We start from the raw sequence: 26,548 nt of genomic DNA, 5'->3' as shown, positions 1-26,548 counted from the left end.
GATGGCCAAAAAAGAATTCTTGAGACGTCTTTGGTGCAAAAACATGGTTTTCTTATAGCACAGGGACAGGACCCTTGGAAAAAAGAGCTGCCCTAGGATTGTGAGGAGTGACTGATTATATACTTGGAAGTTGGGGGAGGTAAGGACACAGGGAAGTTTCCAAAAGGACTTTCATATGTTAAAGACAACTCACCCTGAAGGCCTAGCTATTGTCAAGCTAAGGTTGTTTTCCCCTCTAACAAAGCATTAACCTTAAGACAGTGGGGATTTCCTGGAGGAATGTCCTACTCTGCCTGCCTCAAATATCTGTCAGTGGGCTGCAGGTTTATAAGGAAATTTTAATTTTATCTACATTTCTTTCTGCCTTTGTTCCCCTACATCACTGCTATTTCATAGTTTCCAGAGGGAAGGAGATAGAACATAATTGTGCTTCAGTGTAAAAGACATTTTTGTTGTTCAGATGCACTAATTTATGGAGAGAAGAAAGTGTCTTAGAGTAGATGCCAGAAGTTTTGTTTTACTTTAGTAATTTAAAGAATCTTAATCTTTTTAGTTTTGTTTTTTTCCTGCTGGAAGATGAACCAAGTATTTCTAGTCTTACTAATAGAGGATGTTGTAGGGACATACTGAAATGATAATCCTTTTGGAAAGTAATAATAGTGGTAAGCATTTATTAGAAATATTTTGTGCTTTTCGAGTTTGTAAATTGGGAATACATTATTTGACGTCAAAATAAGTGGCTTGCTTATTAAATTGATGTCTCTACCCTTTGAATTTCAAGATGATAATGAGAAGCTAAAATAATTTAAAAAACAAAAATGGAATACAAATGAATCTACCTTTATACATGGTGGACATTATCAGAAGCATCAGGTTTAATTGTTCACAGTGTTTAATTGAGCTGTCTTATATCAGAAATAAAGGCAAAAAAGAGGGACTGTCCACATATTATTGTGAAGCTTTTTTCTTTCTTTTTAGTTTTTTTTCTTATAAAGCGTATTTCATTTAATCTATCAGGATATCAGGAAAATAAATTAACATACATGGTTTATAAAAATGACAGTCTTTTCTTACACATTACCACATTTCAGAAATTAGAAGATAAATTCCAAAGTAAACAAATTTGTCTCCTGGAATGGCAGTGTTTAACTGATAGTTTTTGAGATTCTTTTTTTCCTCTTTATTTTAGACTTTTTTTTTAAACTCTCCGAAGACCCATTCTGGTATTAAAACTTGTTTCCTGTCCAACTCCAATTCCTCCATTTCCTTGCCTAATGGGATTTTTTTTTAACCGTGGCCAACTCTGAGTATTAGTCAATAGGGGAAATAGTCTTAGGTCTTTCCTATTCTTTATGTTACATATTTCAGATATCATTTATGGGTTTCTTGTCTTCTTGCTCTCAGTCAGCCATATTGATCTTTCTTGGGTGGTAATAGAATCCAGATCTAATTCATTATGCTTCTTCACCAAAATGTATCTACTGTGTTTCCTGCTTAGTAATCTTCTATTCAACTAGGGAATTGTGTTAATAGCTGTTAATGGGTTACCACTTCCCCCCACCCTCTTAGTTAAACAAACCAACTTGGAAATGCCTGAAGAAGTATTTTGGCCTTGCTCTGCCCCTTAAATTGTACCATGAGTGCCAGTGGCTTCTGTGAATGCCTGCTGTACTTAGAGGTGGGGGTTCACTTTGGCCTTCCCCTGCTTTTGCTGCTTGGAGCAATTAGTTGTCTCATGTTAGGTCTGCAGCTCAATACTCAGGGCCAGGGTCCCGGGGAGTGCATTGGGTCCCACAACTGCTCTAATGTTTTTCTCCTGCTACCCTGAAAGTGTTTTTTGTTTTTTGTTTTTTGGGGGTTTTTTTGTTTGTTTTTAAAAACAAGGGCCTGCATTTCCCTTGTAAGCTAGGCCCTGGAAATTATGTACCCATGCCTTGCATAAGCTTTGATTATTTGTGGGCTTTCTCTCCTCCTTTTGTTTCCAGTTTTCCCTGTGGGCTTCCTGTGCTGCCTGATAACTCACCAGCTTCTGCTCACCCTACTTTGCCCCCACCCCATCCCCCTCATATTTTTAACTCTTTTTTTCCTAACTTCTCTCTTTTTAAAAGTGTATTCTTTTTAATTTTTATTTTATTTATTTATTTTTAATTATTATTTATTTATTTTTAAATTTACATTCAAATTAGCATATACTGCAACAATGATTTCAGGAGTAGATTCCTTTAGTGCCCCTTACCCATTTAGCCCATCCCCCCTCCCACAACCCCTCCAGTTCTTCTTTATTTGTTCTCCATGTTTAAGAGTCTCTTATGTTTTGCCCCCTCCCTGTTTTTATATTATTTTTGCTTCCCTTCCCTTATTTCATCCGTTTTGTATCATAAAGCCCTCATATGAGTGAAGTCATATGATATTTGTCTTTCTCTAATTTCGCTTAGCATAATACCCTCCAGTTCCATCCACATAGTTGCAAATGGCAAGATTTCATTCTTTTTGATTGCCGAGTAATACTCCATTGTGTGTGTGTGTGTGTGTGTGTGTGTGTGTGTGTGTGTGTGTGTATATATATATATATATATATATATATATATATATATATACCACCTCTTTTTTATCCATTCATCCATCAATGGACATTTGGGCTCTTTCCATACTTTGGCTATCTATCGTTGATAGTGCTGCTATAAACATGGGGGTGCCTGTGCCTCTTTGAAACAGCATACCTGTATTCCTTGGATAAATACCTAGTGGTGCAATTGCTGGGTGGTAGGGTAGTTCTATTTTTAGTTTTTTGAGGAACCTCTATGCTGTTTTCCAGAGTGGCTGCACCAGTTTGCATTCCCACTGCATTCCCATTGCAGTGCAAAAGAGATTCTCTGCATCCTTGCCAACATCTGTTGTCATCTGAGTTGTTCATGTTAGCCATTTTGACAGGTGTGAGGTGTTATCTTATTGTCGTTTTGATTTGTATTTCCCTGATGATGAGTGATGTTGAGCATCTTTTCATGTGTCTGTTAGCCATCTGGATGTCATCTTTGGAAAAGTGTTCATTCATGTCTTTTGCCCATTTCTTCAGTGGATTATTTGTTTTTTGGGTAGTGAGTTTGAGAAGTTCTTTATAGATTTTGGATACTAACCCTTTATCTGATATGTCGCTTGCAAATATCTTCTATTCCGTCGGTTGCCTTTTAGTTTTGCTGATTGTTTTCCTTTGCTGTGCAGCAGCTTTTTATTTTGATGAGGTTCCAATAGTTCATTTTTGCTTTTGTTTCCCTTGCCTCCAGAGAGGTGTTGAGTAAGAAGTTGCTGCGGCCAAGATCAAAGTGATTTTTGCCTGCTTTCACCTTGAGGATTTTGATGGCTTCCTGTCTTACATTGAGGTCTTTCGTCCACTGAGTTTATTTTCGTGTATGGTGTAAGAAAGTGGTCCAGATTCATTCTTCTGCATGTCGCTGCTCAGTTTTCCCAGCACCACTTGCTGAAGAGACTGTCTTTATTCCACTGAATATTCTTTCCTGCTTTGTCAAAGATTAGTTGGCCATACGTTTGTGGGTCCATTTCTGGATTCTCTATTCTGTTCCATTGATCTGAGTGTCTGTTTTTGTGCCAGTACCATACTGTCTTAATGATTACAGCTTTGTGATACAGCTTGCAGTCCGGGATTGTGATGCCTCCAGCTTCGTTTTTTTTTTTTCAAGATTGCTTTGGCTATTTGGGGTCTTTTCTGGTTCCAAACAAATTTTAGGATTGTTTGTTCTAGCTCTGTGATGAATGCTGGTGTTATTTTGATAGGGATTGCTTTCTTAACTTCTCTTCATCTTTACTAACCCTCAAGTACTCTTGTATTCACAGGGTTTGGCTTTTATAATTACTTGATCAACCAGTTACAGTACTGTCTGGAACTTTGACAAAAACCTTTATAAATATTCTATTGAGGAGCCCCTGTAATAATTGTTTCTCCAGCTTCTGCTTGTGGTTTCTGTACTTCAAAAAAGATAGGCAATATGTGCTTGTTTCTAGTTGGTTGTGTTGTGTGTTTAATTGAGGTGTAACTGCATTCACGTTGAGTTGTTTCAGAGATGGGTGAGTTATTGATGACCTCGGGTCCATCACAGGTTATGGGTAGAAACTTAGCCGTAACAGTATCCTGGTTTGCTATTTTGCAGATAGAGTAAAGTGGGTAAAGTATACGATCTACCCTCTAGATAATAGTAAAGCTTTTTTTCTTCCTTGAATGATTATACCATAAAATATAGTTTCAGATATAAATGCCAGGAAACTAGAATCAATTCTGGTAGGGGAGATAGAAAATAAATGAGTTAAACTATGGGATAATGTTAGCAGTACATTATTCTGGGAAGAAAATGGCAGGACACAGAAGGGGCTCTGGGTTGACTGGGAAGGGATGAGTAGGAAGGGCTGTTTGATTTTAGACAGATTGATTGGATAGGGTGCCCTCCCTGAGGAGTTAGCATTTGAGCAGATACCTTACTGAGATGAAGTGGGATGATTGTGACAATTACCGAGGAAGAGCCGCCCCTGAAGAGGCAACACAAATTCAGGTTTCTTCAGGAGATTCAGTCCCTTTGAAAATGTAAAATACAGAGGATGTATATTTTTTGATGGTAAAGTATCTTAAACTCTGGTACACTTGAATTTTTAATCGACGTGTGTATCAGCCAATGAGTATTTCTGTTCTTAGGTCCAGTTTGAGGTTGGTGATGGCATTGAAGAAACTTCAGGCTTTACAATGTAGCAGATGGTCCTAAAGGTAGGGCATATCTTCATGCAGTTTTATCTACTTTAGTTGACTGTCCAATTTGAAGTAGAAAAGCAGATTCGAGTATTTGTTTTAAAATAGAATTCCCTAATTAAATAAATCTTTTTTTGGGGGTGCCTGGGTGGTTCAGTTAGATGAGTGTCTGACTTCTGCTCAGGTCATGATCATGCCGTTCCCGAGTTCGAGCCCCGCTTTGGGCTCTGTGTTGACAGCTCAGAGACTGAACCTGCTTGGGATTCTGTGTCTCCCTCTCACTCTGCCCTTCCCCTGCTGGTGCTCTGTCTCTGTCTGTCTCAAAACTAAATAAAACGTTAACAAGAAAACAAATCTTTTTTGTAAAATATACTGAATAGGATTTTTCCAATTTAACTTTACAAGAGCATAAGTTCTGCAGTCATAAGTTCAGCAACTGAAAGCAAATTGTCATGAAAAATATTGTATTTTTATTTATATGTGGGGCATGTACTTTTAGTCATTTAAATTTTAGAGCGTTAGTGAATTTGTTTATTCTGTTACTAAACAGTAAATATAATTGGGTGTTTATTTTTCCTTCCTTAGTTTTTCCCTAGGAAAACATTGCCAACACTACAACTTTTCGGCATTACCCCAAGAGGCTGTTTGCTTATTTGAGAGAACTGTAGTAGATTGCTTGCTGCCTTATGGAATGTTTCCAGAAATTTTTCCAAAAGCTGTTATTTTAACTTTGAGTTTTAACTGGTATATTTTGTTATGGCATTTTTGTGATTTAAAAGTAGTTTGTGTTTTTCTGACTTTGGTAAGAACAACAAGAAATCTATTATTTAATAACTAGCTGGTATCTGTCAAGGCTACAGTAAGGGTAGTTTTTCTTTGGGAGCCCCAAGTAGCATTCCACTGTATTTTCATTTAGGTCTTTTAATTCCTGTACTGTTAATATTTTTAGCATTGAGTGAGCTATAAATCTAATATTGTGTAATATAGTCTGCTTAAACCAGCCTGATTAGAAGAAAACATTTAGTCAGAAATATGGAGGGACACCTGGGTGGCTCAGTCCGACTTCGGTTTAGGTCATGATCTTGCAGTTCTTGGGTTCAAGGCCCATGTCGGGCTTGTGCTGACAGTTTAAAGCCTGGAACCTGCTTCGGATTCTGGGTCTCCCTCTCTCTCTGCCCCTTCCCCACTCACACTCTGTTTCTATCTCTCAAAAATGAATAAACATTAAAAAATTAAAAAAAAAAAAAAGAAATATGTAAAGAATGGTGATAGATTATTAGGGATCTTGAAATACTTGCTAACAGATTGGGACTCCAGCCGGTCAGTTGTGTTTGAAAAAGTTATGTAACATATGTAAAATTTGTATACTCCAAATTTTTATCAAGTTTCAGTTGTCTTAAAAATAATTGTTTATCATCCTTGTACACTATTAGTGGGAATGTGCTATGGAAACAGTTTAGAGGTCCCTCAAAAACTGAAAAGTAGATGAGCCATTAGTTCTCCTTCTGAGTATATACTCAGAAGAATTGAAAGCAAGGGTCTTGAGAGTATTTGTACACTCAATGTTCATAGCAGTGTTATTCACAATAGTCAAAAGGTGGCAGCAACCCAAGCGTTCATTGATTGATAAGTAGATAAAACATGGTCTGTACATACAAATGAGTATTATTCAGCTAATTTAAAAGGAAAGGTGCAGGGGCGCCTGGATGGCTTCGTCGGTTAAGTGTTCAACTCTTGATTTTAGCTCAGGTCATGATCTCGCCTTTCATGGGATGGAACCCCGCATTGGGCTCTGTGCTGACATCACGGAGCCTGCTTGGGATTCTGTCTGCTCTCCACCCCCCACCCCCACTGCCAGCTTACTTTCTCCCGCTCAAAATGAATAAATAAACTTAAAAAAAGAAAGCATGCATTAACAAAACAAACAGATAACTGGAGGACATTATGTCAAGTGAAAGAAACTAGATACAAAAGGATGCTTTACTGTAGGATTCTTGTGTGAGGAGGGTCCTAGAGTAGTCTCATTCATAGACTGAAGGTAGAAGAAGGTGGCTGTTGGGGAAGATGGGGAGAAGCAATGGGCAGTTACTGTTGAATGGCTGCAGAGTTTCAGTTTTGCAAGATGAAACGAATTCTGGAAATGGGTGGTGGTAGTGGCGACAGTGGGTAGTGGTGAATATATTTATTACCACCAAACTGCACGATTTAAAAATGGTCAAGGTGGTTGTCCACAAAAACAAACAAACAAACAAAAAAAAAACTTAGTTGTAAATTTTACCTCCAGGGCCAAAAAAGGAAACTAACAATCCTCATTAGTTGGGGAGTAAGGAGTAGACAGAGACACTGGTGAAACAGAAAGGGCAGGATGTTGATTAGCTTAGTTGTGAAACAGAGTTGAGGGTACTTGAGGGTTCATTGCACTCGTCTGTTTACTTTTGTATACGTTTGAAATTTTCCATAATACAAAATATTTTTAAATGATGATTTGTCATTCAATTTAGGAGACTGAAGTTATTCCCCCAGGGGGTCATAGTGGCTGCTGTGGCCCTCCACCACTAAGGAGCGTTTCCAGTGTAGAGGGGCTGTGGCTGGTGAGGAAGGGAACAAATTGTGAAGAATGCTGTTAGCTTTTAACACAAAGGACGCTGGAAGGGGTGGCACTTCGTGTAGGCAGTTAAAGTCTGTGAGTCCTTCCCAGTTGCTTTCCTTTTATTAGATTAGTACAGCTACTGCCTGAGACCAGGAAGGTGCCAACAGTTTTTACTGTCCCTCAGTGTTCTTCATTCCTACGGCCTTTTTCTTCTCAGGAGCTCAGGCTGTTACGGAACCTGGTCTGGATCCCCAGGCGGAAGACCCAAGCGGCACTCGGGGATCTTGGAAGGCAGGGGTTTATTTCAAATCCGCAGGCTCAGAGGAGATCCCATTCCAGAGGTTTGATCCCCCGAGCATAAGCAGAGGGAACGATTTATAGTGTGTTACTTCCGCATTCCTCATTAATAGTAATTTGGTGCGAGCGCCAAGGGGGGTGGGAAGAAGAACCTGGAAGGGGAGTCTTGGGTCGGGGACTGGAATGCCCCTGTCAGTCCTGTCGGCCGTCTTACAACAGATTTTTCCTATCAAGACGGGGCTGTGCTTGTTGTCTGTGTTGTCGGGAACTACCACAAAATGACATGGTCATTTCACACTGTAAAGTTCCCATTTAGACCATCGTGGGCTGTACTTCATAGAGCCTGAATTTGTGACAGATGTTTCTACTTTAGGGCGGCATGCGTCTGTTTTGCCGCACTGACACTGTTTTCTGCTCCAGTACTAAATACGGACTCTTTTTCCTGTCCCGGTCAGATTGTGCCACCCGGTTGTTGGATGTTTAGTTATTAGTCTGATCATATCTTTTGGACAATGCTATCTGTCTGTTAGCGTGGCTGAAGCTTCGAAGGCCTGTAAACATCCTATCTACTGCTGTGAAAACTAGACTTCGGACCCATATCCATGTTAAATTTCAAAATGTGCAAAATCTGGTCTTTTTAACCCATTTAAAACCAAGTGTGAAGCAGATGAGAATTTTTTAAACCAATAACATTTAATCTTTCTAGAGTAATCACTCTTGGTTATAAAGACACATAATATGGGGGACTTAGTATGAGAACCATGAAAGTACATTTTTATTTGTTTTGTGTAGAAAATATCTAATTAAGTGTAATTATATGATGGCCTGATTCTGGGCACAACTCAGATCATTCTGCAGACACAAAAAGATCTGCTTTGAAAGAGCTGAAATATCTGCAACTCATGGTAGAGGAAGTGTATTCCTATTTAAAATAAACAAATCCTACATTTCTTTCTAAGTCTGTACCAATAGATCCGTGGGATGTGGGCAGAGCCGTTAAATGTTGAACCCAGCAAATTTGACATCTTGCCCTACGTACCAGAATAAGGTGAAAATACTCGGTGCTTATCTTTATTTAGAACAGAAGTATGGTAATTTCCTGCTAAAATCTCTAAGTGTGGTGGCCCTTGACTTTTAGCGTTTGTTAAAATTATCAAAAATGGAAGAAATAGCATATTCTACAGTTTCTAAATGATAAATTGCCCCTATGTAAAGCATACCTACAATAACTTGCAGAACGTGATGGCTAGTTTAATGTGAGAGGTCGTTGGCTTGTATTGTCTGTAAGAAGAACAGAGGAGTCCTGCTTTTCAGTTGAATGTACATTTTAGCTGGGTGCCGGTTATCTAGTTTTTATAGGTATACTATGGAGGAACGAGGCCACTGCCATACTTACACCCGGTGGTGAGCACAGAGAACAGCCGGGCCATCTCAGCATTGTGTTTGTGGACTAATAAAGTTATAATTGGTCATTTGTTTAAAGAAATTTCTGGAGTTCATAAATATTTCATCCCCACAAGAGAAAATCAGGCAAGTCCATAAGTTGAATTAAAGCAATTTCAAATAGACATCTAATAGAGAATCTTATTAAATATGATTGCATTTTGTACTGTCGTGATTAATTTTTCATCAGTCTGTTTTCTTCCAAGACTGATTTGTCTCTGTGCAAACTTTGAATACCTAGTACGTATAGAATGTTAAGCTAAATACTGAGAGACGTAGAAGACAGGAAAATCGGTGACAGCTTATGTTTTCAAGCTCAGGGTGGAAGCCATTTCAGAAGCTGAACGTAGGCATTCCTTGTCTTATTGTGCTTTTACTTTATTGTACTTCACAGGTACTGCATTTTTTTTTTTTTAACTCATTGAAGGTTTGTGGCAGCCCAACGTCAAGCAAGTCTTTCAGTGCCATTTTTCCAGCAGCATTTGCTCACTTCATGTCTCTGTTACATTCTGGTAATTCTCACAATATTTCAAGCTTTTTCATTGTTATTATATTTGTTATGGTGATCTGTGATCAGTGATTAGGACTCTCTGAAAGCTCAAATGATGGTTAGAATTTTTTTTAGCAATAATGTGCTTTTAAATTAAGGTATGATTATGTACATGGCCTTTTTAGACATAATGCTATTGCAGACTTAATAGACTACAGTGTAGCGTAAACATAACTTTTATATGCACGGAAACCAAAAATCATTTGACTTTGCTTCATTGTGCTAGTCTGGAACCAAACCTGCAGTGCCTCTGGGGTATGCTTGTAGTCAGTTCCTGAGAACTGAGAAGACCCTGTGTGTTAGAAGTGTATGGCTGGCTGTTAAGAGAATAGGTATGAGTAGTAATCATGCTGCAAAGAGCTAGATGGTTAAGGGTGATAAATGCAGTCCCCATTGCACTTAGATTAAAGCCCCAAATCCTCATCGTGCCATTTGAGACTGGTTAGTCTGGCTCATACCTGTTTGTTCTTCTTCCGTGTGCTCGGTCCTCATTGCCCTTCTTTCTGATCCTCCCAAGTCACCATATTCTTTCCTGTCCAAGGACTTTCACATAGTTAGTTCCCTCTATGTGGAATGCTACCTCTCTTATTCTTTGCCTAGCCATTTCCTGTTCAGCTTTTAGATCTCAGCTTAAATGCTGTTTCCAACAAGAGACCTCACCAGCACTGCTGTATGCTAAGACCACAGAGCTCTGTATGCCAGAACACCTAGCCCAGGAAGAGAAGAGCACCTGCTGAGGTTGTGCAGAGTGGCAGCCCAGTCTAAACCCCTGTTGATGCTCTGTCATATGTCATAGCCTTGGGTGTTAACTCCTTCACAGCAGTTAACATCTTGAACCCATAGATATCTATTCTCTGTGTAATGGAACTAACTTACTGGAATTCGTTGATCTTATTAGTGGTTTTTATTTTTTTAATTTTTTAATTTTTTAATTTTTGAGAGAGACTAAGCATGAGCAGGGGAGGAGCAGAGAGAGAGGGAGACACAGAATCTGAAGCAGGCTCCAGGCTCTGAGCTGTCAGCACAGAGCCTGATGCAGGGCTCGAATTTACGAACTGTGAGATCATGACCGGAGCCGAAGTCAGATGCTTAACCGACTGAGCCACCCAGGTGTCCCCATTGATTGTATTAAACGGGAGACCTCAGAGTGACATTCCTGATGTGACAAGTGGAGTTTTATGATTAGTATAACTTAAGATGGAGTATAATATTACTTGCCTCAATAAGCTGTAAATCATGTCTTCTGAGTCATAAAATCTCATGACTTCATCATGAAAGGCCTTGATCAAAGTGGCAGTAGTGAAAGTTGTAGAATTCAAGAAATAATGGTTACATCCTCTGGGCTGGGTGGATTGGTTCAGGGAAATGATAGGACTGTAACTTGTAGAACAAAACGGACTATGATTGATGCAAAAAGGAATGAAAGCTACTTAAAGGAAAGATCCAAGTTTTGGAGAGGCCAGTGAAGCCTCTGGTTGCTTTTTGTTTTTGCCAAAGAATGGTAGCAAACCTGAGTTGAGAGGAGCTGTGAGCTAAATGATAGGTTTTCTTGATGGAAGCGGGACAAATTTGGGACTTACAAATAAGTGAGAGTTCGAGGCATAGAGTAGGAGAAGTGTGTCTATCAATTAGTTATGTTTTCTCTGGAATTTACTGAAAATGAAAGGGGTAGGGAATCTGTGATGCATGTGGGAAAGGAAGAAGTAGGAACTGCTTCCAAATAAGGCCAGCATTCAGTTTTCCTTGGTTAAAATTTGAGTGCATCAAAATACAAAACGGTTAGAATCATTTTATGAACTTTCAAAAGCTTTGTTGATTAAACAAAATACATTTTCACTTAGTGCAAACCATATTCTAAAACCTAGGTATAACTCAAAACAGTTCTTTTCTTTAAATATTTACGTGGAAATGGCAAGTTATTACTTTAAAGAATGGTTCAGAAACCTATAAACTTCAGAGTCAAGCCATTTAATTTTGTAACTTTTGTCTAGATACTAAATGTACTTGGACTTCACATGAAAAACTGCAGAAGCTAAGCTAATTCAGAAATCTTTTTACTACTCTTTATTTAAGGTGAACATTGAGCTTAAATTGATTGATTTTGATGTGTTTTGGTAATGTACCGTGTTCCGCAAAATTAAAGACTTTCATTGGTATACATAGATCCAGCAGAGAAATGCAAAGCATTAAGCAGTAATGTTAGTACAGACTCTAGTGATGATGTATTAATTCTATTTAACCAAAGTATATGCATGGTGTAAAAAAAATCTCATAAGCAATTTGTCTTCATTATGTTATAGTTAAGGCCAGTTCTTAAAGTGTAACTTTGGCAACAGAATTTCTGCATTTTAAAATATGGCTTCTGTTGAATGAAGTATTCCCCTATTAAGTGACTGTTGAAGGTGCTTGGCAGATTTCACCTTACCAAATAATACGAGACATTTATATTGAGGATTGAAACTACCATGCTCTACAAATGAAGGAGAATTAATTTTCAGGATTAATGAGGATTTTGAAAATATAAGCTTCGCATTGCAGAGACCAAATACTGACTGGACGTCACTTACAGCATAAGATTTAGGCTTCTCGGTGGATTTTGTTTTAAACCCTGTAGTGTCATTCTCTTGTCATATATACTGCCCTCCTCCCTTTCGTGGAAACATAGCAATCCTTATTTTCTGTCTCCTTCGCAATATAGAGCCCAGACTTGAGACAAAAACTTAGGAGATAGAAAGCCAGGATGCCACTTGCTGAGGTCTGGAACCCGGCTTTCCTATTCAGCATTTGGTTTCCAGCACTTAGAAACATTCAATATTTGTGGAGTGAGTGAATGCCTTATTTTGATTGTAGAAACAAGTTAATTTTCATGTACCACCATTGTTGCTGTTGGAATTCAGAGTTTCTAAATACAGAAAAATAATATTTCTAGGGCCAGCCCATTGTTCTGTTTCAGCATTATGCTTTCTTTGCTCGCCTTGGTTTATTTGCATAAAAAGAGCTGAGTTGCTATCTAATGTCATTAGATTCATTAATGGTACTGTTGTAGTTAACTTTGTGAAAAAAGGAGGGGGGGATGTTTCAGAATCTCAGGAGATGAGTGTAACACTACTGTAGCTTTGTGGAACCACCTTTGGTATTAAATTGTCATTGTTACTATCAGAGCCAGCAGCTGACGGGCAAGAAGAGTACTCTTTCCTTCTAAATAGGATTGTGATGCTCTGCGTAGAAATGTGTATGTTTTCATTTTTCTGTGATAAAAATGGCTTCTGATATTTTCTATTTTAGTGTCATGTTAGAGATTTCATTCCATGCTCATTTGTTCATTCACATGTATTTTTATTTTTAGCTCTAAGCGAAAGACATGAGGCCTAAGACTGAAATGAGGTTGTTTTGAGGCCATCTGATTTCTGACTAGAAGGTGTGCGATCGCCTCGTCCTGAAACCACTTCAAACAGAATGGTAATGGCAAAACCTAAGAGAAAGAGAGGCCTTCATGTTTTTCCATGTCTGTTCTCTTATCCCAATTCCTTCCTCTTTAAGATTAAAACAAATTCTTTAAGTTACGAACAAAAAGTATTAAACAATATGCTAATATACCCTAACTAAACTGGGTCTCAGGTGAAGAGTTGTGTAAATCTACATGGTAAGCCTTGTATAGTTGTTTGAACTTTTTAGTGAGCTACTTAATTAGTGACAAAATCTGTATTCTGTGAAAACGCCTGGGCCATTAGGAATTTGCAGATTGAAATAATTTTCTTCCTTTGAAAAATGATAGGGTTTGCTCTTAGAAGGGGCTCCAGACTTGTGAGGCGTTTCAGACTAGGAAGTTAGGGTTCTTGTCACAACTTTCTTTTGCTGTCATAAAGAATTTTAATGTCTTATGTATGTGTTTTTGTTTTTCTATTTAAGATGTAAAGTCCTATTAAGAATGTTAGTAGTATCAGTTAGCTCTACTTTAATTATTACCGGTATCTTAGTTCAAAATGTATTTTATAGTTGAGAATAGCACTGTTTGCTTTTATTACAGTAAAACTTTTTTGAGAGAGTGCTACTATTTATTAAGTTTATTCCAGTGGTCCAGGTCCTGTTAAAATAATGTTGATGTGGCAATTACTAGGCTGAATCCCGCTGGGAATAGAATTCCAATAGGGTCTTTGCTCAAGTTCAGATTTTATGCAAAGCCATCTTTTCAGAATAAATGGTTACTTGTTATTTCTTGTACTACATGTAATAGTGTTAATAGCAAAAATAGTATCACAAGTTTACTTATATTTAGCCTGAATTATATGTTTGTTTAATTGATGGCATGCCAAGAAAATGAGATTGTCATCCCCTTCCAGAGGGTAATGGGGTGGGGGGGGGGGGCAAATTCTATGGAACTGTGACAGCATTAATATATTTTTTAAAGTCATGCTTCTTTCCATGTTTTCTTCTAGGGTCTCGGTTGTTGGTATAGTGCTACATTACCTCATTTCTCTACAAACAGTATTTTCTTATAAAGAGTATTACAAATAATATCTTATAAACAGTATTTTCGCAGATGTTGAGAGTGACTCAAAGTTTTAAAATGTATTTTTATTTGTATATGTGGCTTTCTGTGATGACAGACTTAATCACATGCCATGCAAATCCAGGCACCACTTAGGCTCACAACAGTGTAGTCATCTTCTATCTGTGATCTTGGTTTAGCCTTCAGTCAGTCAGTCTAGCTTTGTTCCGAAGAGAAGCAGTTTTCCTTTGTTTTCTAGATCTCCCTATGTGTTGTTTTAATTCTTCTGGAAATGTGAACTCTGACCTCTTGCTTTTCTATGGAAAAATTAAACAGGCCAATCTAAAAACATAGTTTTTAAGCCTGTAGTAGCAGAATTGTTCATATAGTTCACTTTTGTGTGTTAATGCTTTAATAAGAAACAAATAGATTGTTTTTATTTTTTTGAAATTCTTGTTTCTTATGTTTACCCAAACACTTTTTTTTTTTTTCCCTCAAATAAAGCCTATCTAGTTGACCCTGTTTGAAGTTAGAAGAACTTTGAAGGTCATCTTTTATATTTCTATTTCATGTGCTAAAAATGAATGTGATAGAAGTACAAAGACTTTAACCACTATTAATTGGCTAAAAATGTGGTTTCTAAAGGCATGTGTTATATAAGAATGAAATCAGTAATCTCATTTATACATCTGGATATCTGTCACCATAATAATAGCTTATTAACAGAAAATATAGAACTGATGCCACTTTAATTTAAAGACTGAAATTGTAAATGTGAAGATATTTGGACCCAATAAATATTAAATAGGTGATATATATGAGTATAGTTTAATATTTTTTAATAAGTAAACTGCCTTGTTTCTAACTTTAATGTTAGACTTAAGAGCTTATAACTGTAAGATGAGAAAGAAACATTAACTTTAAAATGTCATTTTGAAAATTATAAAAGTAAATATTGACCTTAGAAAGTTTTTTCCTTTTGACATTGTTTAATTTTTTTTCCTTTTTGTTTTTTAGGTTTGCAATTTTTTTTGGTGATGGCATGTTCAGAATCTTGGATCCCTAAGTTGAATATGTTGGAAATATTTAGGAACTCTGGAAATTATTGTTTTGTGTATATAATGGCTTACTAGGTGAATCAGTAGATTTAATAAAAAGTATATAAAAGACTAGGTATTATAATTTTGTGTTTCTAAGTTGACATGCATATCTCAAATTGTCATCTATCAGTATTAGTGTCATTCTCTGGAGATAGTCCTATTTTGAAGATTTGGGGGTTTTTATGGACCCCGTATTTTCCCAGGCAGTTTATGTATTCCCCCACCCCTTGGGCCAGTTTGTTCAGCTCCTTTACCTTTCTACTACTGTGCAGTGTAGCTTACTTAGATCAGTGGTAATTATTGAACAGGAAGAGATCAAGTGACAGTCCTAGAGATAGTAATTATAAAATTTCAGCCTGGAAATGACCTCAGAACGGTCTGTATTCGAATATACAGATTATATCCAAATACACTTGTGACAAAACGCTGCCGATTTTCTCCTTGGATATTATTATCTAGGAACAGAAGTGCTAATAGGGAGGAAAAAGAACTGTTCAGTTTTACCTCTTCCCTCTCTCCCTTTTGTTGGGCGAATGGGTTAGGGGGAAAGTAAAATGGCCAAGAGATAGACCATGTAAATGAAAAGGAGGAAAAACAAATTTTAATCTCCAAGAAAGAATATTTCCCCTTAAAAATTCAAAAGTTAGCTCCATTCTGTGTACCTGAACATACTGTTTTAAAACTGTGGGCTCACTTTCACATAGGCCCAGAATGTGAGCTAGGGTATGCTTATGCTTAACCATAGGAATGGCTGGAGAACTTGTTATTTGATAGGAGAGTCAGACAGTCCTTGGGTGATAGTCAGTGGTTGACTTGTTCCCTGACCTGTTCCTGCTGGGATTAACAGATTTGAGGAATTTTCTGGGGCAGTTATTTTGATGGTCAAATGATACAACAGCCTCTCTACCCCTTTGACCAAAACTGAGGAAAAAATTGATTTTTAAGACTGTATTTAGAACAGCCTGAAAAAGGATCATAGGAAAAGACTGAGGTAGTCCAGTAGAATGTTAATGTATTTGACTATTACAAGGTTTATTATTGGTAGATTATCCAATAATACGGAAGTTGGTGTATAACCCAAGTTTTCATAACGTTTCTATTAGAAGACTTCCAGAACTAAATAAAATACACCCTCCACCCCTTTGCTTTACTTTGCTTTGCTTTAAGAGGATTTGACTGATAGGTATATTTAATAGGTGGCACAATGAAGACATTAGATTTTTAAAAATCAGGTTACATTTTAATTTAAATGTGTGTTGCCTCTTTGCTGCTTTCCCATTACAACTGGCTTTTTAAAAACTCTCCTTCTGTGATACTTTTATCAATAGAGGTGTTTCCTCTTAGCCAATTCTAGCCACAGTATTGACTGGGCCTCGGCATTTGATATACCCAGAAGGAATTAGACAGACAGGAAAAAAGTTGGTCTATACTGAAATGAATATTTTAAAAACCTTCTTAGATTCTGAACACTTTGAGTACAAATGAAAGAGACCCAAGAGGGGGGAAAATTTAAGAGCCCAAGAATAAAAAAATGGTGGGGGTGGGGGTGGGGGATAACCCCTTACATAGCTAACTAAGGTATAATAAGGGAAGGAAATTAATTTCCTGGAGATTATGAGATAGAATATGAAATCCCTTGGATAGTAGGCATTCTTAGACTCATTAGGGTAGTTCACACTAGCACACTGCAGTATTGTAAGGACAGTGTTATGTGATCTGGGGAAATATTAATGGATTTCCTAACACAGAGTTTGACATTTATTGTAGTGTGTTATAAATGGGTATGCAGCTCAAAAATGAATATAATTCAAAATAAGTATTGTAGATACTAGAGAAAATATTTTAAAATCTGGATCTTTTGTCTGTATTTTGCAACGTTAGAGAGTAATGTAGACTACAGAGCATAGTAGAGAATTGATGGCATGACTATAATCAGTATTTGATGGTTGCTAGTATTACTAGAAACTTCTAAATAAAACCTGACATTTGTCTAATGTTGTCCTTAGTTGTACTGTAACAATTTTAGTGAGAAAATGTGTACCTTCTTGGGTCACTCTACTCCATAGTCTGGCACATCACTGTGAAAATGTAGAAATCTAAGGTCGTTTACCCAGAGAGGAACGGATCTTTGTAAATTTGGATACAGTAAGTGCGTAGGGACACACACAGAATGTGAGCCTAGAACAGTGGTTCTTGGTATTTCGGCACTTTTCGACCCCCTTTTGAAAACCTGAAGGTAACTATGGATCCTTTCCCCAACAAGACTGTAATTTCTGAGGGTAGAGGGACCGCCCTTGGCTGTCAGGTCAGGAAGCCCTGATCTACAAGATCATCTTCATTTTACTTCTGACCTTGTTCTTGACTTTATTGTCAACTGTCTGTCAGGGGTTCTCGAATGGAGCTTCAAATCTTGAAGGACGCTTACTGCCTTACTCATTGAACTGAAGCCCAATGTCCAGAGCTCTGTAACGTAATGGAGCAGACGTTCACAAAACGCTGCCCCACAAGTACAGTGGTAAAAAGAGAGCCTGAGGCATTTGTGTGTGGCACAGCCTCCTGGGTAGTATCTCCTTCCTACTGGCACAGGGGGGTTTATTCCATAGTAAGTTGAATCTTGATGTTCTGTTTTTAAAATGAGCATATTTCTTCTAAAACCTCAAATTATTATAAAGGTTTCTAACTGTGACTTTTTCCTCGTGTCATAGGATGTCACATTAATGGTGTAAAATGTGCACTTCAAATTAACATAGTTACTGGGAACCTGGGATTGTTATTTTGTGACTCTGAAATCTATAACACGTTTTCAGGGGAATTGTTGAGATGACCGGATAATTCATTCTTTATTCCTTTCAAGTTCCTGAATGTATGATTGTTTCTGAATCTTATTAAGCCATTTATAAGATGAGACAAAACTGTCTTCAGTTCATATTTTGACACAGAATGCATACATTGAATTGATCTTATTAGAAATGTGTTTTTGACAAAAAATTCTATTTGAGTGGCTCTAATCTTCATTTTGGAATCTCAGATCCCCTGCTCGTTATGTCGTTCACTGGGACTTTGCTGCAAAATACAGCTTCGCTGAGAAGGTCATCCTTGAAAAATCAAGAAATCTGAAGAAACTTACTTTGGGACTTGAGTAAAGAGACGGAAGAGCATCGTCAGAGTGACAACGCAGCACACTCTGGAAACATCTTCGACTGCACTGCTTTTGTACATGAAACAATTTGACTGTTTTATGAACTGGACCTATAGAGAGAGAAAACAGCCTCATAAAATGTATCTTTAATATAAGAAAACAGGACTCTGGCCTTTGAAACATTTCTGTCAGGACAGTTTGTTCTGACTACTCACTGAGGGAGGGAGGAGCTTGGGTCATTGAACTCGACTGAAAGTTAGTTGCCATGTATTCTGGATTTGAAGGTGTTTTTTTAATTTCCTCTCAGAATATAGTGTTTTGGGCTTTTGCACCATCTGCCTTCCATGTGCCTTTCCTGTCCCCTGAGAGAGGAGCTGGAGTTCACCTGTGCCCTGATACTTGTTCTCTGTCCTTTCTTTTCTGTACTGTTGACTTAAATGTGGGGAAACGTGGAGCAGGTAGAGAGGATTCCAGGATCCTGTTAAATCTATCCCGCTCTCCCTCCCAGGTAGTTGTATTGCATTTCCTTTTCAGCTCCTCTCAGTGTTGCCCAATTTTAGCCCCTCGGTTAGGTCGAGGCGGCATCAAAATCACACCTTTTGAGGCTCCCTTCCCATCGTCCTTTTTGTTCTGCCTGCAGTGGGCGGTTTTCAGTTGTGCTACTGGGCCACATGTGCTCTCTCATTTCCCTCCCCCTTCCTGCGTGTTCTGCTGGAGAGAGAAAACAGATCTAGACTTGGGGATTTGAGTTGCGTGAGGTTTGCCCCCACAGATGCACAGCACGGTGTTTAAAATACAGCCTCTTAGCTGTGCTGTCCACAGTAGTCTCCTTCATACCTCTGCTCTGTGCTGGGCACTGTCCCCTCGTCCTCTCCACCGCTCGATTCTCCTGAGGCCGGGAATGGACCGCATGGCACCATCCACACAGGGGGAACCGTAGTTGGCCTCTGTGTAAGCTTGCTAGTTCCTGAGGTCATGAGTTAACGAGGGAGCTGAAGAGTTCCCCGGGTCCTCCACCGGACTCTGGTAAAGGCAGATCATGTGCAGAGAAAGTCCTCATGCCGGAATGATTTTGAAAACAAGATTTGTCCAAAGAAATAGGCCAAATTCCAGGTTAACCGTGAACCCACATTGACTCTCCTGGTGTGCCTTACTTTCCACAAAATAAAAACCTTACCAAATGAACCCTGACGTAAGTCAAATGTGGTATTACTCAAAAAGAGTTTTTACAAGTAGTTTTCAGAAACATGTGCAAATAAATATGTTTTGTATAAAAGAGTATATACTATGTACAATAATTTTCTGATTCTTGCTCTAATAAATATTAAACTTAAGTGGTCTCCGCATTTGAGCCCTAATAGTTTGAAATTATTTTTTTGAAATTACTTTCTTGAGTAACATTTTAAGGTACACAATCTTTTTACTTTTCATGTAACGTTCAAGTGTTCTTAGAAGCTGTTGACACGTGTTTGTTTTCCACATGTGAACCTACTGTGTCTTCAGTAAGAGTTTCTGAACCTTTGGCTGTAATTACCAAGCGTTGGGGGTTGGGCTGGCTGGAAACGCGTGTCGAGCTTTTCTGTGTATGCAGCAAACTGTGTGCAAATAAAATAGCTTTGTACCCTGAAGGAGCTTTTAGTAATTAAATTTTTATGAAACATGAGCAAGTTAGACGAGAGGAAGTGAACAAAAGGAGCTGTAAACGATGGTCTAAATTAGAGGTTTGGGAACCTTTATGGAAGGTGGCAGTGGTAGTGAGTCGGTGGGAATGGGGTGGGGTGGGCTGTGAAGTTTGGAGAGGAGCGCAAGACCCCCATCTGGAGTCAGTAGTGGTGTGGGTCGGTGCGCGTAAGCTGTGCTCCGTGGACGTGGATCCAAGGTCAAGGAAGCTTGGTAGCAGAAGTCTATCCCCACCGTTCCTGACTGATCAGCAGATGGGTGCCATGAGGCAAAATAGGAAAAAGAATTTCAAGGGTGGGGTGGGGACTTCAAAAGTTTTTTTCACTTTAAAAAATTGACCTTTTAAACTTCTGTGTCATTCTCTGTACTGTGTACCCCTGGTAAAATAAAACTCTTGCCATCTCAAATCAGTTCTCTACAGATACCCAAACCATTTTTTTTATTGACCTGTGAAATCAAAAGGCTGGGTGCTGCTGTTTCTTGGAAATGTGCAGGATTAGCATAGTCAGGTCTTAGTTGTCCATCCTACAACCCATAGATCATGGGACGCTGTTTAACGCGCCAAAGAACAGGCAGGTTTACATACTTCCTTCAGCTTTGCTGTAGAGTGGGAGACCCTGTCTCAAAAAAATTAAGGTAGCTGTTAAGGGGCGCCTAGCTGGCTCGGTCACTGGTAGAGCACGCGACTCTTGATCTCGGGGTCGTGAGTTCAAGCCCCACGTCAGGTGTAGAGCTTACTTTTTAAAAAGTAGTAATTAAAAGAACAGCTGTTATCATCCTGTTTCAACCAACAGTTGGCCGAGGACTCATTCTGGAAATCTCTTGAACAGATTTCCAGTATTTTACATGGGGATGAACTGAGACCTCCAATAATGCAAAGATCCACTACAACACAAACTGAAGAAATCATTTCACACTCCCTTGCAGATAATTTTTCAACCTGCAAAGTAGTCACAAACCTCCAAAAAATTTTACGCTGATAAGTGAGTGGCCAGAAACAATGCAATGGTTAGAACTTGTCTTATGTCTGCCTGTCTCCAACTTTTAAGATTTACTCTACGTACCATCGTCTTGCATGACTAGACTGCTTTTTAATATCCACTTACATGCTAGCCCCTGCAATAAGGTAAATGTATAAAATGTGTCGAGGAGTGAATTTTCAAGAAAGATGTGGAGATTTCTTCCTTTGGCATCTAAAGATGAAGGTTGGTATCTTTCCTAAACGGGTGCTTGTAGGCAAATTCAGAGGAAGTCACTGATCTCTAGTCATGGTTCACAGCACTCCAAAGTACGTCCCTTTATCTCAGGGATATTGCAAAATTCGGAACCGTATTGCTCTATTAGTATTCCACGTTGTGTTCCTTAGAGACTTTTTCTTAGGAGTCCCAACTTTGAATTATTCAACCCAGGGCTAAGATTAGTGAGGCAGACACCTGCTTTCTGTATTCCCTGGGACTCGAAAGTAAGAATGAAATTACTAAATAAACTGAGATTGAGGGATATTTTGAACTTCGTTAGCTGTGTGCTATGCATCCATTCCTGCGGGCAAGGCACTCAGAGGGCTGGTAAATTTCTCAGTACTGGAGGGCATCACTTTGCCGTGAAAATTTTGGATTAAATATTTTTGAACGTCCTCAATTTTGTAGCATAGCAGACAAAAGATTATAAATAGATACGTACTGATTGAAATCATTTTACCTAAAGTATGACATGACCAAACTGTAGATTTGCAATTTTGTATTTGGAAGAAAAGACACAAGTGACTTGCTAGGGGTCTTTGATGACAGTTACAAGCAGGAAATTTAGTTCTGCCTCTAATACCAAGTTACGTGTTTAGTCAAAATAATACCTCAGAACTTTTCCGTTAGGATTTTCTTTAGCCCTTGAGTGGCTCTTGTGGCCTATCCAGGCCCCCTTTTTACCTAAGAAAGCCGCATCAGAGAATGAGTTACACAATTTTAAAAGCCCCATTTGTGGGATCTTCTGGAAAACACTAAAATACATCACTGTAGGATAGTTTCCCTCTTTGAGAAACGGGGAATTATCCTTAAGTGAGAGGCCAAACCAAGGCGAAACAGGTGGTTCACAGATGGCTTGGTCTGTGTCTGTGGCTGCCTTCAGCACACTTCCGGTGTGGGGGCTGAGTGGCAGTGGGGGGGGGGGGTGGGTGGAAATGTGGCAGGTGTTGGGAGAATGGCTTTTCACATCTACTAGCGTAAGCAATTCCTGTTTGCCTACTTTTTATGTAACATCTTTCTAAGGAGTCATTGTAGCAAACCGTAGTTTCTCCCTTCCCCCAGATTAGAATTTTGTGATTTATGTTTAAATTAAGAAGTAAGGTTAACTCCATAGCTGCCATTTCCTCAAACGAAAGCAAAAAACCCAGCAGCAGCTGACCTAGACTTCCATCTTGTACTCACTATTATGTAAGTCCTAAATTCTGATTTAAAAAATGATAAATTCGGGGCGCCTGGGTGGCTCAGTCGGTTGAGCGACTGACTTCGGCTCAGGTCATGATCTCGCAGTTTGTGGGTTTGAGCCCCATGTCAGGCTCTGGGCTGACAGCTTGGAGCCTGGGGCCAGCTTTGGATTCTGTGTCTCCTTCTCTCTCTGTTCCTCCCCTGCTCACGCTCTGTCTCTCTCTCTCTCTCAAAAATAAAGATTAAAAAAAAAGTTTTTTAAGTGATAAATTTGGTCTGAAGCAGAAAGAGTGTAATAAGCCTTTTCTCTAGTCTCTCACCCTTCAGATCCTCTGGCCCCCCATGGTAGTGAGGCCGGTGACCACCTGAAAGGTTTGAAATTGAGAGCAAGAATTAGAAAAAGATAACAGCAGGGGGCCTGGGTGGCTCAGTCGGTTAAGTGTCCAACTCGATATTGGCTCAGGTCATGATCTCATGGTTCGTGGGATCTTTAATAAGGGGTCTTAGGAGGAAAGGCCGGGCAGAAGCAGTGCCAGGAGCTGAAGCCCCAGACTGAGCAAGGTCCAACTTACTGGTGATTAAAATGAAAGAGATCGTGGAGGCCCCCTAAGTTCGTGCTGAAGAGTAGGGGTTCAGTTCTACAGGCAGGAGGGGACCTGTCCTCTGTGGCTTTGCTCATGTGGGACTTTCATCTGAGTATGGTCCAGAATTGTTGGCCCCTGTGGGTTCTCAGTTTATCATCTCAGGCAAGGGAGGAAAGAGAGAGAAGTTGATTAGTGATCATTCCCTCTCTCCTGTCTCTCAATACTTTTCCAAAATGCACATAACTTTTTCCTCATAAAAAGGAGATGATTTATAAAAATTCACACTGTGCAGAAAAGTAAGAGTAAAGTTCGCTATCTTACTGCTAATATTCTGATCATCAGCAGTTTCGACTTCTACATCATCTGTGCTAACAGCCTCCTTGGTAAGGGCTGCTGTGTGTGGATGCAACCATCTCACTCCCTAGTGCTGGAAGTTAGGTGGTCTACAATTTTCATTATTCATGTTCTTTTCATTTTCTCACTCTTGCAAACTTGGTTTCCCGTGAACGTCCTTATGCATAAGATCTGCATTTACCCAGTTATCTCCTTGGTATAAACAGAAGGACACCTCAAAAACTTGGGATGCCTAGAGTCACCTGGGTGGCTCGGTTAAGTGTCCAGTCCCTGATTTCAGCTCAGATCATGATCCATGATCTTGGGTTCTTGGGATCAAGTCCCGCGTCAGGCTCTGTGCTGGCAGTATGGAGCCTGCTTGGGATTCTGTCTCTCTCCCTCTCTCTGCTCCTCCCCTGCTCATGCTCTCTCTCTCTCTCTCTCTCTCTCTCTCTCTCAATAAATAAACAACAAAAAAGTTTGAAACCTAGAACTGAGGTCCACAATACCAGAATTTAGTACAGACATTACCATTGAGCAGTTTGTGTGCGTGTGTATGCCCACATGTGCACTTTTCAGAGCACTTTAGTGGCAACTTCCGTCTTGAGATCTGCATAAAACGTTGCGAGGTGGGTTAGTGGAGATGATGGTCGTTCCTTCGGGTGGGTGTGGGGGGCTCCCATCTCTCCTCAGCACTGCTGTCACATGGCAAGTGCCTGCTGCTCACAAAGCACATTTGCAATCAGCTTTCAGAACATCAACTCCAAGGCCAATGCCAACAGAAGCTTTTGGAATACACGATGATTAGCACACATGATAGCCAAACTAAAAATGGAACTTTCCGGCTTCCACGCATGAAACTGCTTTGATTCCAAGTTTTCCTATTTTAATTAGGCAGATCAAAGAGACAACACGTTTTTCTGAGAAGTTGAAAATCATATGGCAAACCGCTCTATTTTTCAATGTAGGAAGTCTTTACAAGGGTTAAGTGTGAGCGATGTTCATTTTGGTTCTTTCAGGGGAAAGTACCTTCTGGAAGTGGTCTAATTGGATCCCTCGGTGGTGGTCTTCTACCCAGGCCCCCCTCCCCAGCCATTTCTCGTCCATAAGATCTCTGGATGGTTCCTGGATTAAACCACTGTGTACTAAACGTAATGAGAACTCAGAGCTAAAGACTCCTTGTCCTGTTATGTAGAAGGCTTGGTTTAGGTTGAAGTCATACATTCCATTCTTTCTTCTTAAAAATGAGCCCTACTTGGGGTGCCTGGGTGACTCAGTCGGTTGAGTATCTGACTCTCAATTTTGACTCAGGTCACGATCTCATGTTTCGAGGGATTGAGCCCCGAATCAGGTTCTATGCTGGCAGCGCAGAGCCTCCTTGGGATTCTCTCTCTCCCTCTGCTGCTCCCTCTCTCTCTCTCTCAAAATAAATATATAAACATAAAAAAGAGAGACAGAGAGCCCTACTTAACAAATTGTAGCTCTAGCACTCCTGTACTCAGCAACCAGGCTCCTTAGCATACTCCCACTCTTTTGTCTCAGGGCCTTTGCACTTGCTGTTCCCTTGGCCTGGTCTGCTCCTCCCCAGATGCTCACATGGCTCTCTCCCTTGCTTCTGTTAGCTCTCTGCTCAAACGTCTCCTCATCAGAGAGCCCTTCTGACCCACCTGTCTATCTAAAATAGCATCTCTTTCCCTCCCTCCCTTATTTCCTCACAGCAGTTACCCCACGCTGACAGCAAAGATTTGTCTCCTCCACAAAGCATAAGCTCAGAGAGGGCAGGGCTTTTGTTTTGTTCCTGGCTGTTCCTTCAAAACCGAGAACAATACCTGACCTATGTTAGAAACTCAGTAAATGTATACTTTTTGAATGAGTGAACAAATCCCCCCATGTTCCTACCTAGGGACGTGTGAAGACACTTGGAGCTTTCAAACACCAGAGGAAAGTCAAGGACTTGGGGAAAAGGAGCAGTGATCTCAGGGCAGGATCTCTGTGTCGGGCTGACCTGGCCCAGTGGCGCCATTTCTGCATCCAGCTCCTTCTCTAACTGCATGTTCACGTGGAGCCATGGCTTCTTTCTTTCTTTCTTTCTTTCTTTCTTTCTTTCTTTCTTTCTTTCTTTCTTCTTTTTCTTTCTTTTTATGGAACGCTTCACGAATTTGTGTGTCATCCTTGTGCAGGGGCCATGCTAATCTTCTCTGCATCATTCCAATTTTAGTATCTGTGCTGCCGAAGCGAGCACGAGCCATGATTTCTAACATTCCCCACCCCCCCAAGTGGAGGGTGACTTGTGCTAACAGTAGGCACTGCCTTTAAAAAGCATTTCAGTGGGGGAGTCTGGGTGGCTCAGTTGGTTAAGCGTCTGGCTGGATTTCGGCTCAGATCGTGATCTCACAACTTGTGATTTTGAGCCCTGCATCAGGCTCTGTGCTGACAACATGGAGCCTGCTTGGGATTCTCTCTCTCTCTCTCTCTCTCTCTCTCTCTCTCCCTCTCTTTCTGCCCCTCCCCTGCTTGTTCTCTCTCTTTCAAAATGAATACACTTTTAAAACTTAAAAAAAAAGCATTTTAATGGATTAATACATGCAATAGATATTTACAGAGCAACAACTACGGTCCCAGGCATTGTGCTAGAGGCCAGGGTTATAAGAGGCCACAAGACACTCAGTGAGCTGACAGTTTTTCAGTATGAGTTTGGTTGGACAAGATCGCCCTCCTGCCACCTCAAGCTAAGAGAAGAGCCCTGAAAGAGGGGAAGCTTTGCCCAGTGGGCAGAAGGGCTGTGTGGGGCGGAGCCCAGGTGTCGGCGGGCAGGTGGGCTTACTGTGTGGTGTCAGGGTTTGGCTTTAGCTCCCCCAGGGCTCAAGAGGGAGGAAGCTCTCTGTATGCTTGTTTTCTACTAGACCACATCAATAAAAAAAATTCGTAAAACTACCACGTTTTTTGGTTTTGGTTAGACTTCTGTGGACTAAATTCAGAAGCTAGCAATAATTTTAAATATTTCCATGGGTGACTCTTCGAGAAAGTTCCAAAGCCAGAAAGTCTATTTAAAAACAACTTTGGAAACAACAAATTTGTGTTTCTCCCCGCACTTAAGATTCAAAAGAAAGAAGAAGAGCAACAACAAAAACTTTCTCCACCAATGCAAATAGACTAAAATATAAGGAAACAGG

The 26,548-nt window shown here is 39.7% G+C and overlaps 1 protein-coding gene and 1 non-coding gene across 15 annotated transcripts in view; one reads left to right on the top strand and one right to left on the bottom strand.

The window, feature by feature from the left end:
• XKR6 (XK related 6) overlaps window positions 1-20,276 on the top strand; it is a 95,713-nt gene extending 75,437 nt beyond the window's left edge. For 7 of the 14 annotated variants that reach the window (XM_042935020.1, XM_042935009.1, XM_042935012.1 and 4 more), the window contains 2 exons: window positions 12,977-13,089; window positions 15,137-20,276. Coding sequence is in view for 2 of the 14 variants with exons in the window: in XM_042935009.1 (XP_042790943.1) it covers window positions 12,977-12,995 (19 nt within the window). In the remaining 12 variants the exon portion in view is untranslated. Of the gene's footprint in view, window positions 1-4,699; window positions 4,769-12,976; window positions 13,090-15,136 lie in introns of all 14 variants that reach the window. The other 7 variants (XR_006201622.1, XR_006201621.1, XR_006201620.1 and 4 more) reach the window with 4 other exon arrangements.
• Window positions 20,277-25,510: 5,234 nt separating this feature from the next.
• Window positions 25,511-25,617, bottom strand: LOC122218752. The gene has a single exon (XR_006202084.1). It is a non-coding gene; the product is annotated as a U6 spliceosomal RNA (small nuclear RNA).
• Between the last annotated feature and the right edge of the window lie 931 nt (window positions 25,618-26,548).

Source organism: Panthera leo, chromosome B1 (assembly GCF_018350215.1).
Source record: "Panthera leo isolate Ple1 chromosome B1, P.leo_Ple1_pat1.1, whole genome shotgun sequence".
Taxonomy (NCBI): Eukaryota; Metazoa; Chordata; class Mammalia; order Carnivora; family Felidae; genus Panthera; species Panthera leo.
Note: the sequence above shows the minus strand (reverse complement) of the source record. Positions and strands in the feature narration are given on the sequence as shown.